Here is a 16,667-nt window from a genome sequence, read left to right as displayed (position 1 = left end):
TTCTTAATTAGAATATGATCACAGAGGCCACTAGGCACATATCCAGCTCACCTGTGGGAGACTCTAACCCTCCTGCATGAGGCTTCACGGCAATCACAACCTCCTCAACCACGACTAATCTGTCCCATGCTAGAGGGAGTTTTCTAATGAGATTTCATTCTGTGTTTACATAAACAACGTATTTAACCTTACTAGTTCTAAAAACTGGAGGAACAAAGGAAAACGTGAAGCCAGTGGAGCAGAATGAGAAGTTACAAAGGGGAAAAAGAAACCCCAGGTAAGTGTGTCCTGAGAAATTCCTTTGGGATTAAAATAAGGTATCAGATACACACAAAAAACACCTTTTTAATAAGATAAACACCAGATTGGGGAAAGGCTCAGGATATACATATACATTGCTACGTGTGTCCTTTGGCACAAGTCTGCCAGTTGGAATGCAGAGTGAAAGTGGCCAGTGGAGTGGTTGCATGTGTGCCCACTGAGCCTATACCTCCCTTCAGAACAGTGGGTGCTGCCAGGGAGGGTAGGGAACAAGTGGGTGGGGACAGAGCACTGAGGACACTCCACTAAACCTGTAATGTTTTACTGCCTATAAAAAAGAACTGAAGCAGGGTGCCTGGGTAGCTCAGTGATGAAGCATCTGTCTTTGGCTCAGGTCATGATCCTGGAGCTCTGGGATCAAGTCCCAGGTTGGGCTCCCTGCTCAGTGGGAATCGGCTTCTCCCTCTCTCTCTGCCCCTCCCCCTCCCCCTGCTTGTGTGCATGAGTTCTCTCTCTCTCTCCCTCAAATAAATAAAATATTCAAAACAAAAAAGAACTGAAGCAAACATGGCAAATGTTAAGGTTTTTAAAAGCTAAGCGGCAGGGGATACCTGGATGGCTCAGCGGTTTAGCACCTGCCTTTGGCCCAGAGCGCGATCCTGGAGTCCCGGGATCAAGTCCCATGTTGGGCTCCCAACATGGAGCCTGCGTCTCCCTCCTCCTGTGTGTCTGTGTCTCTGCCTCTCTCTCTCTCTCTCTATGATAAATAAATCTTTAAAAAAATTTTAAAAATAAAAGCTAAGCGGTAAGTACTGACCATGCACAGCGTGAAAAAGCACCCTGATGAATCTGGAGGGCTTTCACAGGAAACATTTGCTCAACGGAGGCAGCCTGTGTTGGTTTACAGTCTGGTGGACCAGCATTTTTAGTTTCCATCAGTTTATAACAAAGTCCATGGATAAGAAAACTATTCAGAATTTTGAAAATGATGTTCACATAACAGTACAATTAAGCTGTCTTCTCATTCAAGATCCCTTGCCTTTACTGCTGGAGACAGACTGTGGGGCCGAGTGAACACCACACTGCAGTGCACAATGTAAATCCGGGGAGAAAAATACCTTATGCTTGCGTAGGGCTGGGAAATGCCTAATTAAACAAAGCTAAACAGGCTTTCATTTTTCTTTATTTTTTAGAGGATAAACAGTGATACATACACTCACATAACAGAATACCATGCAGCAGTGGAAATAAATGAGCTAGAGCTCTTAACATGAGTCAATCTCAGGAACATGTGAAGCACAAAAGGAAATTGCAGAGGATATATAAGGTACGGTGCTATTTACAGAAAGTCAAGACATAAGCAAAACTACATTACATGGCTCAGAGATAGGTTTGTGTGTGTAATAAAAATATAAAGAAACAGGAATAATACACCCCACATTCGACAGAACTACCTTACGATCCAGTGATTGCACTACTATTTATCCAAAAGATACAAAAATACAGATTCAGAGGGGCACTTGCATCCCAACATTTATAGCATCGTTAACAACAATACCCAAACTGTGGAGAGAGCCCAGATGTTTACCAGTTGATGAATAGATAAAGAGGAAGTGGCCTATGTATACAATGGAATATCACTCAGCCATCAAAAAGAATGAAATCTTGTGATGACATGAATACAGCTAGTGTATTGCTAGTGAAATAAGTCAGGTAGAGAAAGACAAGTACCACATGATCTCACTCATATGTGGAATTTAAGAAAAAATAACAGATGAACATATGGGAAGGGGCACCTGGGTGGCTCAGTGGGTTTGGGTTAAGTGTCTACCTTCAGCTCAGGTCATCATCTCGGGGTCCTGAGCTCAAGCTCCGTATCAGGCTCTGTGCTCAGCAGGGAGCCTGCTTCTGTACCTCCCCCTCTCCCCACTGTTCAGGCTCTCTCTTTAATAAAATATTTTTAAAAAAGAGAGAGAGGAAAATAAACCCTAAGACTTTTTTGGGGAGGAGGGGGGAATAAGATTTTTTTAACTTATTTGACAGAGAACAGAAGGAGAGGGAGTTTCAGGCAGAGTGACAGGGAGGAGCAGACTCCCCACTGAGCAGGGAGCCCAACACAAAACCTGATCCCAGGACCCTGGGATTATGACCTGAGCTGAAGGCAGACACTTAACCAACTGAGCCACCCAAGGGCCCCTAGAGACTTAACGACAGATCACAACTGAGGGCTGATGGAGGAAGGAGGGTGGTGGATGGGCTACAGGGGTGGTGGGTATTAAGGGCAGCTGTGGTGATGAGTACGGGTCAACACCCGTACTCATGTAAGCAGAAAGCAACACTGCACTATGTGTTAACTAGCCAGAATTTAAAGAAAAATTTGGAAAAAAATAATTAAAATGTTAAGCCAAAACACTGTGTTAACTCACTGGAATTAAGATAAAGACTTAAGGGGTGCTTTGGTGGCAGTTAAGCGTCTGACTCGGGTCACGATCTCAGGGTTTTGAGATCGAATCTCAGGTCAGGTCCCACTGGGACCACATGGAACCTGCTTAGGATTCTCTCACCTTCTCCCTCTGCCCCTCCCTGCCCTCTTTCTCTTTCCTTAAAAAAAGGTAATAACAAAAATAAAAACTTAAAAAAACACACCCACATTTGAAATAGTGGTTACTTCGAGTAAACAGGTTTCTTTTCAGAGGACTTTCAGAGCCTTTAGTATGCTAATGACCTTTGTGACTTCCCTAGAGAAGCTTATATTGTCCATTGTCTCTCAAACTTATTTGGCCCTGGAATCCTTTTCTTCCAATTCTTTACTAACATAGCCTTGAAGAGTTTCAAAAATGTTAGTGTTGTTAAAAAACAAACAAAAAACACAAACACCTTCAGAAGACTTGAAATTCTGGTCTTAAACACAACTATCTGCACTTGCTGACATCTTAATTCTGTACCTTAGTTTACACACACTTACACACACATACACACACACACACACGAATCTCAGCCTTTCTACCATCAGAGCTCTTTTTCCAAATTTTCTGCCTTCCCCTTCCTCCCTCTTCTTGTTCTTAACTTGATTTCAGTCAATTTGGAAAGCTACAGGAAAAGGCAAATAGCTTGAAGCAGGACGGAAAAGCTGGCAGAGGGGATTGTGTTAGAGCACGTTCTACCCTGCGCTGCCCCGTCCCCCCACCCCGTCCCCCCCCACCCCCCATCAAATGCCCCTCCTGTTTTCCCCTTGTTAACTGTTAACTCTAGGTCCTTTCTTGTCAGTCCCCAAACTCCTGAACCCCTCCTCTCCTTACCTGTAGCTGAGGGGCAAGGGAAAACCCTGGTTCTTTCCCTGGGACAACCAGACAGTCTTCACACAGTCAAGTACCGACTGAGTCAACTGGACATCAGGCTCGCTGCCAGCGGGACACAGGGTCTCTTGGATGAAGGTCTGGGCAGCCTCCAGCCAGGCTTGCTCCTGAGGAAAGGGAATCTAGTTAAAACATGTTCCTAACCATCCTGCCCATCCACGGAATTTTGGGATTCCAGTAATAAAAAAAGAAATTAAGCGGGCATGTAAATAAACAAGTCATAGAGTTTAGAACTCGGAAGAAACCTTAGAAGCCTTAGTCCGGTCACACCTCAGGCCACTGGCCACCCAGCTCTGGTCTTACCTCTTTCTCTCCTAGGTGTCACTTGATAACCAGCTGTATGGGTGGTCCTACCTCTTTCTCTAACAAACCCCATACCAATCCTTAACATGCTCAACGGGAATATACATTGCCCTGGGAACCCTCCTCTGACCATCCCAGACTAAATGCTGCTCCCATCGTGGAGCTCCCACAGCACCATGACATATTTCTATAAACAGCAATGATCATCAGGTACAGCACAAGGGTGTCCCATGTTATGTGGGATGTGGTTCTGAAGCCAACAAGTTGAAAAATAGTCAAAATCACCCTTGGAAAAAATCCTTTAAGTTGCTCATAAATAAGACACGGTGTTATACACTAATAAGTATATACAAGACTAAAAAATGCCTAATTATAAGCAGTATATAAAAAGAACATAGGCAAAGTATAATTTTTAATAATTATTTTTTGTAACAGATTGTATTTATTTGAGAGAGAGTGGGAGTGCATGAGGAGGGGAAGCAGCAGAGGGAGAGAGAAGCAGATTACTCACTGAGCAGGGAGCCTGACGTTTGGCTGGATCCCAGAACACAGAGATCATGAGCTGAGCTGAAGGCACACGCCTAACCGGCTGAGCCCTCCAGTCTCCCCAATCATTCTTTTCTTTAGTCAAATATGTACATTTGAATTCCCATAAGCTAAATCAATGTAAGATGCAATCCTACTGGATTTGTTTTGTGTTCTCTTTTCAGCTGAGATGTAGGCTTCCTAAGGAGGGCATGAGCCACCTTTGTATACTTACCACACATTCTGGACATCTAGATGCCTCTTTATACAGATAGCTCTAGAGAAGGGGACCAGTTTGGCCTATTTCCAATATCAGGCTGCTTTATTTATTTAAGGTTTCTGACAGGAGTGCCTGGCTGACTCAGTTAAGCATCTCAGGGTCATGAGATCGAGACCCCCACATCTGCTTGAGACTCTCCCTCTGCCTCCCCCACCCCATGACACAGCAAGGGCTCTCTTTCCCTCTTCTCAAATACATAAATCTTAAAAAAATAATAATAAAATTCTGACAGCATTGGGCAGCCCCGGTGGCTCAGCGGTTTAGCGCCGCCTTCAGTCCAGGGCGTGATCCCTGGAGACCTGGGATCGCGCCCCACATCGGGCTCCCTACATGGAGCCTGCTCTTCTCTCTGCCCCCCACCCCGTATGTGCCTCTCATGAATGAATAAATAATATCTTAAAAAAATAAAAATAAAATTCTGCATTGAACAGACCTTGAGGGGTAGGACTTTTATCTCTCTAGACCCCCAGTGTTAATTCTAAACCATTACAGCTCTATCCCTGTTCCTCCTCTATTAGCCTTCTGGTCAGTCCTCCACATTCACTCAATCTTTAGTAGCTTGAGAAACCCGTCTTCAGGTTCTATTGATTTGTGTCCTTGTGGACAGCTCTACCACTAAGCTTCATCTTCACTCCACCTTAGCCAAACACTGTCATCTGTGGTCATCGTTGTCAAAACTAGACCAGATCAGAGTGCCTGGCTGGCTCAGTCACTGGAGCACATGACTCTTGATCTAAAGGTTTTGAGTTTGAGCCCCATGTGGGGTGCAGAGATTGTTTAAAAATAATCTAAGGGGATCCCTGGGTGGCTCAGTGGTTTAGCGCCTGCCTTTGGCCCAGGGCGTGATCCTGGAGTCCCGGGGTCGAGTCCCACATCGGGCTCCCGGCATGGAGCCTGCTTCTCCCTCCTCCTGTGTCTCTGCCTCTCTCTCTCTCTATGTCTATCAAAAATAAATAAATCTTAAAATAAATAAATAAAAAAACATAAATATAAATAAATCTAAAAACCAGAAAAACAAATTGGACCAGGTCATCATTATTCAGCACTGCCTCAACAACATAATGAGAGCCTCACCCAGACTCTCATACTTTCTGTCTTCCTCTATAGTTGCTGAGGACCTGTCCACTACTTGGCATATAGAATACTATTTTTCAAAGTGGTGCCATTGCCTCACAATCCCCTAAGTTTTGTTAAAACTGAATTCGTGGATCTCATTCACTGAATCAAAATCCTAGCAGGAGTGGGGGGACCCAGGAATCTATATTTTAAAGATTTGTTTATTTACTTATTTAGGGAGAGAGTGCCAGTGGGGAGAGGGGCAGAAGGAGAGAGAATCTCAAGCAGAGTCCTGGCTGAACAGGGAGCGTGACACAGGGCTGATACAACAATCCTGAGATCATGACCTGAGCAGAAACCAAGAGTCGGACACTTAACTGACTATGCCACCCAGGTGCCCCGGGAGTCTGTATTTTATTTTTTTAATTTTTATTTTTTTAAAAGATTTATTTATTTATTCATAAAAGACAGAGAGAGAGAGAGAGAGAGAGAGAGAGACGGGCAGAGGGAGAAGCAGGTTCCCCACAGGGAGCCAAAGCAGGACTCAATCCCGGATCCTGCGATCATGACCTGAGAGGAAGGCAGGCGCCCAACTGCTGAGCCATCCAGACATCCCAGGAGTCTGTATCTTAAATAAGCTCCCCAGATCATAGTGATGTAAGCTGAAGTTTGAGAACACTATACACTTTCCCCTCAGTGGCCTCTGCCACTGTATGTCCACAGATGCCACTTCAGTTGAGCTCTATTTCGCTCTGGTTATATCCATCTGCTTATTCTCCACCTGCCCAACCTACAGGTACCTTAAAAACAAAACAAAACAAAATCCAAACCACCCAGTCCTCTTCCAACATTCACTAATCAGCAAACAGCATCCTCAACCTAATAATTCTACCCCGAAACCCCAAGTCCTCCTTAACATCTTCCTTTCCCTACACAAGTCCTCTAGATTCTACCTCCTTCATATATTTCGTTTCCTCAGTCTCCACTTCTGGACCCTCAACACTGCTGCCGAGGTCGAGGACACCATCGTCTCTCCCCGCTTTCCAACCACAGCCGCCTAACCGGCACTCTCCACCTACACTGCTACCTCAGGACACGAAAACGCAAATCTCATCCAATCGCGTTTCTGCTTACCACCCCGCAGTCACTCCCCATTATCCGAAGGTTAAGGTCGCTGTTCAGCAAAAGACTCAGGAGCCGGTCGGCTTGTCACCCCGTCCACCACCACCCGACCGAACTTAGGTTTTCCGAAGATTCCCGTTGAATCTCTTGTTCTGAAAGCTCCGTCGGCGCTTTTCTGCCCGGCTCACCCCAACCCGCGCTGGGGGGTCTCACGCGCCTTCCTGGTGTACCATCGTCCCTTCCCCTGCAGCCGCGTCAGGGGCCTCCCCCGGGCCGCCCCGCCCCGCCCCACCGCTCGCCCTTAGGCAGCCCGCCGCTTCCCACCCGGTTGGACGCCTGGAGAGGGGGCGGGACGCGTCCGAGGCTCACAGCTGCCGCCGCGGGCACCAACAAATGCGTTCGCAGAACGCGCGACGGGAGAAGGACGAGCAGCCTCGCAGGGCGCCCCCCTCCCCGCCCGGGCGAGGCCAGCGAAGGCAGGCCAAGCAGCCAGCTGCAGGGGACAGGGCGAGAAGGGAAACGGGGACGAGGGACGGAGGAGCGCACTCACGGAGTCGGGAACTGGAGCCGGGTTGGCCTCCATGATGCGCCCGCGGCTACGCCCTGGGAGAGCCCGCGAACGGCCGCCGCGTGAGGGCTGGCTGGAAGGCCGCCGGGTGACGTCATCGGTGGGCGCGGCCGCGGCTGCGCCATCGGCTCCTCCCACCGGCTCCTCCCACCCGCGTGCTCGGGCCCTTCTGCGCAGCCGCCGCGGCAGTCCCTCTGCTCTGGCACCGTCACTTCCTTCCGCGGTGACTTCCTGTCAAGCATCCCCCGCTCGGGCGAGGGGTTGGGGAATTTGGGGGAGAATCAGTTGGGGAGGCAGCCAGCCTGGTTGGTCGCCCCGGAGCATCTTTCCACCTCCACCTCCCCGATATTGCCAAGCAGACAGTCGTGCCTCCTCAGGGCAACCTGAGCACATCATTCATCTTTGTGTTACGGCCTTGACTCAGTGCCCTCAATCTTTGTTTCCCCACTAACCCCTGAATAACCTAGAAGCTCTAATCCTATTTATTCTATGTATCCTTGTGCTCGGGTACCTAGAACAGTGCTCGCTGCTAAATGTTGGTGGATCAATTGGGTGAAAGCCTCTTGCTGTTTCTAATGCCTCCAACCAACCAATCATTGCATGGCTTGGTAGGCGGTGAGGGAACAGGATTCATGCAATTCTGCGCCAGGTACTGTTCCAGGCTCTGGAGGTACAGCAGTGAACAAAAATTAAAAAAAAAAAAAAATTCCCTGCTGTCATGGAGCTTACATCCTATACTGACAGTTTAAAAGGAAGAAAGGAAGGAAGGAAAAAAAAAAAGTGTAGACAATTATGAATAAGCGCTATTGAAAGAGAAATAGGGAATGCAGGGGGTAATGTGTCCTTTTTATATGCAGAAGGCCTTAATGAAGAGGTGACTTTACAGTAAAAGATTGGAAAAGATGAAGGATTCAAATGATGGGGATCAAAGAGAAAGGGGGGCACCTGGGTGGCTCAGGGTTTGAGCATCTGCCTTCAGCTCACCCCAGGGTCCTGGGATCAAGGACTCCCCAAAGGGATCTGCTTCTCCCTCTGCCTGTGTCTCTTGCCTCTGTGTGTGTGTCTTTCATGAATAAATAAATACAATCTTTAAAAAGAGAGAGAGAGGGGATCCCTGGGTGGCTCAGCAGTTTGGCACCTGCCTTCAGTCCAGGGCGTGATCCTGGAGTCCTGGGATTGAGTCCCTGATCCTGCATGGAGCCTGCTTCTCCCTCTGCCTGTGTCTCTGTCCCTCTCTCTCTCTCTGTGTCTCCCATGAATAAATAAATAAAATCTTTAAAAAAGAGAGAGAGAGAGAGAACAGATGGAAGAGCCACAAGCACAGAGGCACTATGGTGAAAAGAAATGCAAGGTAGTCAGTGCTGTGGGAAGGGAAGACAGGAGTTTAAAAAGGTAAAATAAGGGAGATGAGGTGGATAGCTGAAAGAGGTGAAGACGGTTAAGAGATAGAAACTTCCAGTTATAAGTCACAGGGACGAAAATTACAGCATAGGGAATATGGTCAATAATATTGTAATAATTGTGTGTAGTGACCCATGGGAACTACACTTATTGTGGTGGGCCTTTTGTAATGTATATAACTGTTATTTCATAATTCTGTTCACTTGATACTAATACAGTATATATGTCAACTATACTTAGATTAAAAAATAAAATTTGGGGGCGCCTGGGTGTCTCAGTCTGTTAAGCATTTGCCTTCAGTTCATGTAATGATCTTAGGGTCCTGGGATCAAACCCCATGTTGGGTTGGGTGGGAGCCCTGCTCAACAGGGAGCCTGCTTCTCTGTTTCCCTCTGCCCTCCCCCAGCTCATGCTCTCTCTCTCTCTCACTCTTTCTCAAATAAGTCTAAAAATAAAATAAGGTCCGGTGCCTGGGTAGCTCAGTTGGTTAAGCATCTGCCTTCAGCTTAGGTCATGATCCTGTTTCTCCCCCATCCTCTGCCAGCCACTCACCCTGCTTGTGCTCTCTCTCTCTCTCTCTGTCAAATAATTTGAAAACTCCTTAAGAAAGTAAACTAAAGGGATGCCTGGGTGGCTCAGTGGTTAAGCATCTGCCTTCGGCTCAGGTCATGATCCTGGAGTCCTAGGATCAAATCCCACATCGGGCTCCCTGCCTGGAGCCTGCTTCTCCCTTTGCCTATGTCTCTGCCTCTCTTTCTCTGTGTGTCTCTTATGAATAAATAGAATCTTAAAAAATAAAATTGGGGGGGGGATCCCTGGGTGGCTCAGTGGTTTAGCGCCTGCCTTTGGCCCAGGGCGTGATCCTGGAGTCCCGGAATCGAGTCCCGCGTCAGGCTCCTGGCATGGAGCCTGCTTCTCCCTCTACCTGTGTTTCTGCCCCTCTCTCTCTCTCTATCATGAATAAGTAAATAAAATCTTTAATAAATAAAATAAGGGAAAGTGAAAGAGGGGCATTTTAAATTATTTTAAACTTATAGCAGCTTCAAATTGTTTTTGGGAGAAGATAAGCAAAATATAGTAAACATAAACATTGTAGATAATAAAAATGCTCTAGGTATCATTTAAGAGGAAATAAAGACTTTAATTCTACAAGTTATGGTATCCATTAATTCAACGACGCATTTGATGTAAGCTCTCTGTTTCTCATTGCATGAACTAGTTATGCAGTGCACTGTGGTTTCATATTCTTTATAAAGTGAATCTTTGCAGTTGTTTCCTATGATGACATCAGAGATGTTTCTTCCCATTCCACCAAAACAACAAATTCTCCAAAAGATCGCCCTTGTCAAAGCCTAAGGTCCCAAACCTAATCATTCCTTTTGCTTTTCTCGACTCAGAAGACTGCTTTCATTTACCAAATCCATGAAGATGTGCCCTATATCCTGGGATCTACCTTTTTTTAAAAAAATATTTTATTTATTTCAGAGAAAAAGAGCACAAGGAGGGGGAGGGAGAAGCAGACTCCCCACTGAGGAGCCCAACATGGGCTCAATCCCAGGACCTGGGATCATGACTCAAGTTGGAGGCAGCCGTTTAATTGACCGAGCCAACCAGGCACCACTCCTCGAATTTACTTTTGATAGTTCATAGGAGGGAGTGTTGAATTTAAGCTACAGTGATCAAAGAAAGCTGTATTGGATATCTACCCCCGTCACTGGCATGATTTATTTTTAAAATTTTAAAAAGATTTTTATTTATTTATTCATAAGAGGCACAGAGAGAGGCAGAGACACAGGCAGGAGAACCAGGTTTTCATGCTGGGAGCCCGATGGGGGACTTGACTCCAGGACCCTGGGGATCACGCCCTGAGCCAAAGGCAGCTGCTCAACTGCTGAGCCACCCAGTCATCTCCAATCTGCCTGTTTTGAGGACTTGTCAGTGGGTAGTAGGTAGTAAGGAAATTTAATTATTATTTTTGTTTGTTTGTTTCCCACTTCAGCTCCACCTCTGTAGCAGCTGAATAGCAGCACTATTACCTCCTTTTGTCCCTTTAAGTGTGCAGGTGGTAAGAACTTTCTATTTTCTGCCATTGCTATGCTCTGGGTGCCCCCACTGTAATTTGTTCCCTTAATCCTTTTTTTTTTTTTTTTAATATTTTGTTTATTTCAGAGAGAGAGCCTGCACCAGAGGAGAGGGGGAGAAAACAGCAGAATCCCCACTGTTAGGGGGGATACGGACATGGGGCTAGATTCCAGGACCCTGAGATCATGACCCTAAACAAAGGCAGACGATTAAGGGACTGAGGCACCCAGGTGCCCCTGTTCTCTTAAATCCTGCCCGTATCTCCATAAATATACTCTACCTAATTCTTGATTAAACCTTCTTGATTGTGCCATCTGCTTTCTGATAGGATCCTGACGGATACAAACCATCGTATTTACGTATCATTGAGGGTTTTGAAAATGCACAGAAAAAAATATGTATCTGGGCAGAAAGGACTAAGTGTCTAAGTTACAAAATCCTAGGAAACAAGTCAGGGCACTCCGCCCCAGCTCTCACATCTGTTACACGGGGTTTCTGAAAAGATCCAACAACGCGAACTGGTCACGTGCCTTAATGGACGCTCCTGCCATTGTTTAATCGTTACCGGAGCTAGAACGTGAACATTGAAAATGCAGGCCTCCCACTCTGCTACCGGTTAAAAAATAATGCATCCCAGGATGTCTGGGCGGGTCAGTGGTTGAGTGTCTCCCTTCAGGTCAGGGTGTGATCCCAGGGTCCTGGGAGCCTGCTTCTCTCTCTGACTCTCTGTGTCTCATAAATAAATAAACAAAATCTTAAAAAGAAAAAAAATGCATCCATGGAGAAAACAAAAAAGTGGAAGGGAGCAGAAGTAGGAGGGAGAGGGAAACTGAGTTCTGGACAAAAAGGAAGCTTCTCATTCCGTTTCCTGCATTACAAGTTTCTGCCTCCATCACGGTTTGCACGGGGACCAGGGATAGGACACAAAACGGCAACTTCCGAGATTTAATTTCTGAGCTAGGCCACCCGCGCTGTCCTGGCCTGCGAGCCCCCGCCCGCCTGCGCGGTGGCGGGTGGAAGTGGGCGGGGCGCCACGAGGCCCCGCCTCTTCCCAGGACTCCGTTGGATGCCGCCCGGCGCGGAGATACGCTACGCAGTGACCTGTGGCCATTACTGCCTTCTACACGTGCGTATGACTGGCGCCCGCAGCCCTGCTCCCGCACCCCTGCTTGCTGCATCCTTTTCTCTCCCCACCCCCACGCCTGATCCCGGCCACTTGTGTGTCCCGGGCAGGCCGAGGTGCGTCCAGCTGGGGCCCTGCCGTGTGGCCTTACGCGCCATCCGCAGACGCATGGCAGGGGAGCACCCCCCCCCCCGCACCCCTACGTTAAGTCTCCTCCTCTTGCGCGGTTCCTCCCACCCACAAAAAGCCCGCCGACTGCCTCGGTTGTGTCCTGCTAGTCGTTGGGGGTGCGGCCCTGATGGACACAGCCCTGCCCTTGCGCGCTCTTGGAGCCCGTATAGACTGAAGCAATCCTGTGGCAGTTAGGATATAAAGAGAGGCGTAGGTGGGAGGCCTAGCTTTATAAAGGGCGATCAGAATGAGCTAGGGAGGACTCCAGCCTGAGTGAGCAGGAGCACCAAAAGTCAAGAGCTCCACCTATTGTTGGCAATCCAGTGGAGATAAAATAGCTACAGCCCATGCCCACGTGGGGGTTTGGTTCTAGTGGAGAACGTAGAGTTTTAAATAAATTGAAATGTCAGGTACTAGAAAGACAAATACAAATAAAATTAGGGGCGTCTGGGTGGCTCAGTGGTTGAACATCTGCCTCCAGCTCAGGGTGTGATCCTGGGGTCCTGGGATCCAGTCCTGCATCGGGCTCCTCTAGGGAGCCTGCTTCTCTCTCTATCTGTGTCTCTGCCTCTCTCTCTCTCTGTCATGAATAATAAAATCTTAAAAAAAAAAAAATAAAGCCACAAGTGTGGATGAAGTCACTTCGGAAGAGCATGTAGACGAGAGAGTGAAGGACAGGTCCCCAGCAGGTGCCTGAGAAGGAACAGTCAGAAGGTAGAGGCATACCAGGAGATGGTGTCTTCTGACTCCACCAACTGGGCCCAGTCTAGCTCATCCTAGGTTTACACTTAGATGCTATTTTTTTCCAGAAAGTCTTCCCTAACAAATCAAGTGCTGGGTTGGCAGCCACAGTCTCTTGGCCTTAACCACCCTAGACTGGAAATGTTTGGGTGCTTGCCAGTCTCCCTCAATAGAATGTAAGCTCTTTGAAGGCAGAAGTGGTTTTTGTCTTCACAGCCATGTTCCTGAGACCTTGCCTGGGGCCTGGCAGAGTGGGAGTGCTCAAGGATCACGTGTCAAGGGTGTACCTGTTTACTCTGTTCCCATGTTTTTTTTTTTTTTTTCTCTCTGTTCCCATGTTTTGCAGGATGAAGACCCCCCCAAGCTTCCATTTTTCAGAGTATCTTGTCTCTCCGAATGCCCCTATTTCCCGTACCCCCATCCCTAACGCATCCAGAGCCTCAGCTGTCTTTGAAATCTGAAATCAGTTTGACAAGTTGTAGCTGATTACTTTTCAGGGACCTAAGTCATTTCCCACAACGGACAACTCCAGCGATGACCTCTGTTCTTCACTTCTATGTCCATCCCTCTGGCCATGAGAGGGCAGCTTCAGGACACACTCAAAGGAAGCTCCAAGGGAAGCTGCCAGCACTGCAGTCTGTCAAGACAGAGTTGTGCTACAATGTGAACTGGACAGGTTGGGCCAAGTATTGGATTTTGCAGGGAGGTGTGCCTGGCCAGGCAGTGTCTTAAGATGTCCCTGTCCTGTCTTCCCTGCAGCCAAGTCCCCCCCAAACGCTGAAGAGATGAAGAAGCTGATGTGGCTTTTTGGTTGCCCCTTGTTACTGGGTGATGTTGCTCAGGAGTCCTGGCTCCATCCCGACTCTAGTGACCTGCTGCTGGAGGTTGGGCCCAGGCGAGTGTCTCAGCCCAGGGTAAATGCTTTCCATGTTCTCAGGCAAAGCTCCCTTCCAAACCCGCTGCCCACCCTTCCACTTCCATTCTTCTTCCTTTTACTGTGACCTTTGGTAAGACTTGTTTTTTCTTCGCTCCATCCTACTCCCTGCTTAGAAAGCCATGCACATGGCTTCCCCATTTGGGAAGATGTCTTTGAAAGACTCAGCCAGCTACCAGGCATGTTCTGGAAGTAAAAGAGATTGCATTCTGAGTAGAAATCAAAGCATTTTATACTGGAAGGCAGGTCCGCTTTGATTTGAGTGACCCTCAAAAGCAGATTTCTCGGTGCCCAGGTCTGTGGCTAGAGGCCAGTGGTGAGGGAGATAGAGGTGAGAGGTGAGTGGGACAGCGGTAGGCAGGATCCATCATCTCGGTGGGGCTCTCAGGTCCTAACCATATGGCCCACCTCTCAGGCTGAACTTCTCCACGCCAGCATCCACCAACGTCGTGTCAGTGTGCTGGGCTGCTGGGCTGGGGGCTGTGGATCGTGTGGAGACTACCCGGCGCTACTTGCTCTCGGTGAGGCATTGGGCTCTCTGTGGCAATGAGGGAAGAGGAGCTAGGCCGGAGATAAAGAGATAAGGTCCTGAACGTCAGAGAAACGGGGAGGAGCTCTTGGCTTTAGGCCTATCCTGTGCAGATTGTCCATGCCTAAGACTGCCTGGGCGAGGACTGAGTGGGAAGGGGCTCCAGCTCGTGCTCCCTTTGCTAATCTGCTTCCTTACATGGACTCGTGCCTGGAAGGGAAGTGGGACGTGTCTTTCTTTTTCTTTCTTTCTTTCTTTCTTTCTTTCTTTCTTTCTTTCTTTCTTTCTTTCTTTCTTTCCTTTCTCTTTCTCTTTCTCTTTCTCTTTCTCTTTCTCTCTTTCTCTCTTTCTCTCTTTCTCTCTTTCTCTCTTTCTCTCTCTCTCTCTCTCTCTCTCTCTTTCTCTTTCTCTCTTTCTCTTTCTTTCTTTCTTTCTTTCTTCTTTCTTCTTTCTATTTTATTTATTCACAAGAGAGGCAGAGATTCACGAGATTGGGAGAAGGTGAAGCAGGCTCCACACAGGGAGCCCAATGTGGGGCTCGATTCAGGCATTCCCGGATCACGCCCTGAGCTGAAGGCAGACGCTCAACCGCTAAGCCACCCAGGCGTCCCGGGATGCATCTTTCTAATCGGCACATGGGCACCATGCTGATTAGCCATGGGCAGGCCCTGTGTGATTCGGAGGACAAAGGATGCACCATTTTGTCTAGTGTTCAGCTCTCCACCTCCTGCCCTCTGTGTGTGTTTGCACCTAGTTTGCCCACCCCCCGTCAACGGAGATGGAGACCATCGCTCTGGCTACCCTGCATGATCGGATGACAGAGCAGCACTTCCCCCATCCCATCCAGAGCTTCTCCCTCGGGAGCATTTCCACACCTCTCAACGGCCATATCAACATCCTGGCTGAGGGCCGGTGTGCCCTGGAGAAAGCCAACCAGGAGCTAGGTGAGCAGGGGTGACTGGGAGGAAGGTCCAGGCGAGGCCAGTTGGGGTGCCAAGACCCAGGACCTGGTGCCAGAGTCCTGCAGCCAGCTCTTCTGGGTTGTCTCCTAGGCCTGGCACTAGACTCCTGGGACCTAGATTTCTATACCAAACGCTTCCAGGAGCTACAGAGGAACCCAAGCACTGTGGAGGCTTTTGACTTGGCTCAGTCCAATAGGTAGGGTGGGGTTGGGGTGGCACGGAAATGGGGACTTTCTGAAGTCTGAGCCCATGGAGGTTGGAAGGGAAGAGCACTGGCACTTGCCTTCATGGCTCTTCTTTTGGCTCAGGGGTGCCCCCGAGTCTGTTTGAAGGCCCAGGCTCCTCATCCATCCAATGGTCTATACCCAGATCTTGATTTCATTTTTTTAAGATTATATTTATTTGACAGAGAGAGCAAACATAAGCAGGGGGCTCTGCAGAGGGAGAGGGAGAAGCAGAGTCCCCGCTGAGCAGGGAGCCCAATGTGGGTCTCGATCCCAAGACCCCGAGATCATGACCTGTGCCGAAGGCTGACGCTTCACCAACTGAGCCACCCAGGCGCCTCTAGATCTTGATTTCATATTCACTTTGCATCTGAACAATCCAGTGAAAGAACATTTGAAGATTATGGTTTTTGCGGATCTATTTTGACCTATCTAACTAAGAGGTGGCACTAGGGCTCCCTACTCAGCGGGGAGTCTGCTTCTCTCCCTTCGTCTGCCCCTCCCCCTAGCTGTACGTCCGTCCTCTCTCTCTCCCCCCTCTCCCCTCCTCCTCCCTCTCAAATAAATAAAATCTTTTTTAAAATTTTAAAAAGCATCAAGATTATAAAAATAATGAAGAAGTGTCACAAGTTGAACGACACTAGGAAAGAGAAAAAATTTATAGACAAAACAAAGAGTCAGTTGTAACTATGGCCAATTGCTGAGAAGACACGGCATGGCGTGAGAAGTGACCCAGCTTTCTGCCTGACCTTCCTTCCTGCATCACCCCTGCAGCGAGCACAGCCGACACTGGTTCTTCAAGGGCCAGCTCCACATGGATGGTCAGGAGTTGGCACACTCCCTGTTTGAGTCCATCATGAGTACCCAGGCATCCTCGAACCCCAACAATGTCCTCAAGTTCTGTGACAACAGCAGGTGGGCCGTGCCCCAGGCCAGGGTGACCTCAGACATGGGGGAGGGGAGGGCTCCAGGCCCTGATGGGGCAAACGCAGGCCCCAGGAAGGACGCAGGTTCCAGAACCAGTGTGTC

The 16,667-nt window shown here is 48.3% G+C and overlaps 2 protein-coding genes across 6 annotated transcripts in view; one reads left to right on the top strand and one right to left on the bottom strand.

Moving 5' to 3' along the window:
* CTC1 (CST telomere replication complex component 1) overlaps positions 1 to 7,728 on the bottom strand; it is a 21,668-nt gene extending 13,940 nt beyond the window's left edge. Inside the window, exons 1-2 of one of the 3 annotated variants that reach the window (XM_077892706.1) lie at positions 7,454 to 7,623; positions 3,561 to 3,724 (exon numbers count right to left, since the gene is read on the bottom strand). In XM_077892706.1, the coding sequence (XP_077748832.1) occupies positions 3,561 to 3,724; positions 7,454 to 7,486 (197 nt within the window). In that variant the 5' untranslated portion in view covers positions 7,487 to 7,623. Of the gene's footprint in view, positions 1 to 3,560; positions 3,725 to 6,915; positions 7,158 to 7,453 lie in introns of those variants that run through there. The other 2 variants (XM_077892707.1, XM_077892705.1) reach the window with 2 other exon arrangements.
* Positions 7,714 to 16,667, top strand: part of PFAS (phosphoribosylformylglycinamidine synthase) — a 22,436-nt gene continuing 13,482 nt past the window's right edge. The window contains exons 1-8 of one of the 3 annotated variants that reach the window (XM_077892704.1): positions 7,714 to 7,856; positions 10,874 to 10,937; positions 13,487 to 13,665; positions 13,749 to 13,884; positions 14,339 to 14,444; positions 15,207 to 15,396; positions 15,505 to 15,610; positions 16,413 to 16,553. In XM_077892704.1, coding sequence (XP_077748830.1) covers positions 13,524 to 13,665; positions 13,749 to 13,884; positions 14,339 to 14,444; positions 15,207 to 15,396; positions 15,505 to 15,610; positions 16,413 to 16,553 — 821 coding nt within the window. In that variant the 5' untranslated portion in view covers positions 7,714 to 7,856; positions 10,874 to 10,937; positions 13,487 to 13,523. Of the gene's footprint in view, positions 7,857 to 10,873; positions 10,938 to 11,926; positions 12,194 to 13,486; positions 13,666 to 13,748; positions 13,885 to 14,338; positions 14,445 to 15,206; positions 15,397 to 15,504; positions 15,611 to 16,412; positions 16,554 to 16,667 lie in introns of those variants that run through there. The other 2 variants (XM_077892703.1, XM_077892702.1) reach the window with 2 other exon arrangements.

The sequence above is a fragment of the Canis aureus genome, chromosome 3 (assembly GCF_053574225.1).
Source record: "Canis aureus isolate CA01 chromosome 3, VMU_Caureus_v.1.0, whole genome shotgun sequence".
In the NCBI taxonomy this organism is placed as follows: Eukaryota; Metazoa; Chordata; class Mammalia; order Carnivora; family Canidae; genus Canis; species Canis aureus.
This window is presented reverse-complemented; position numbering and strand designations above follow the sequence as displayed.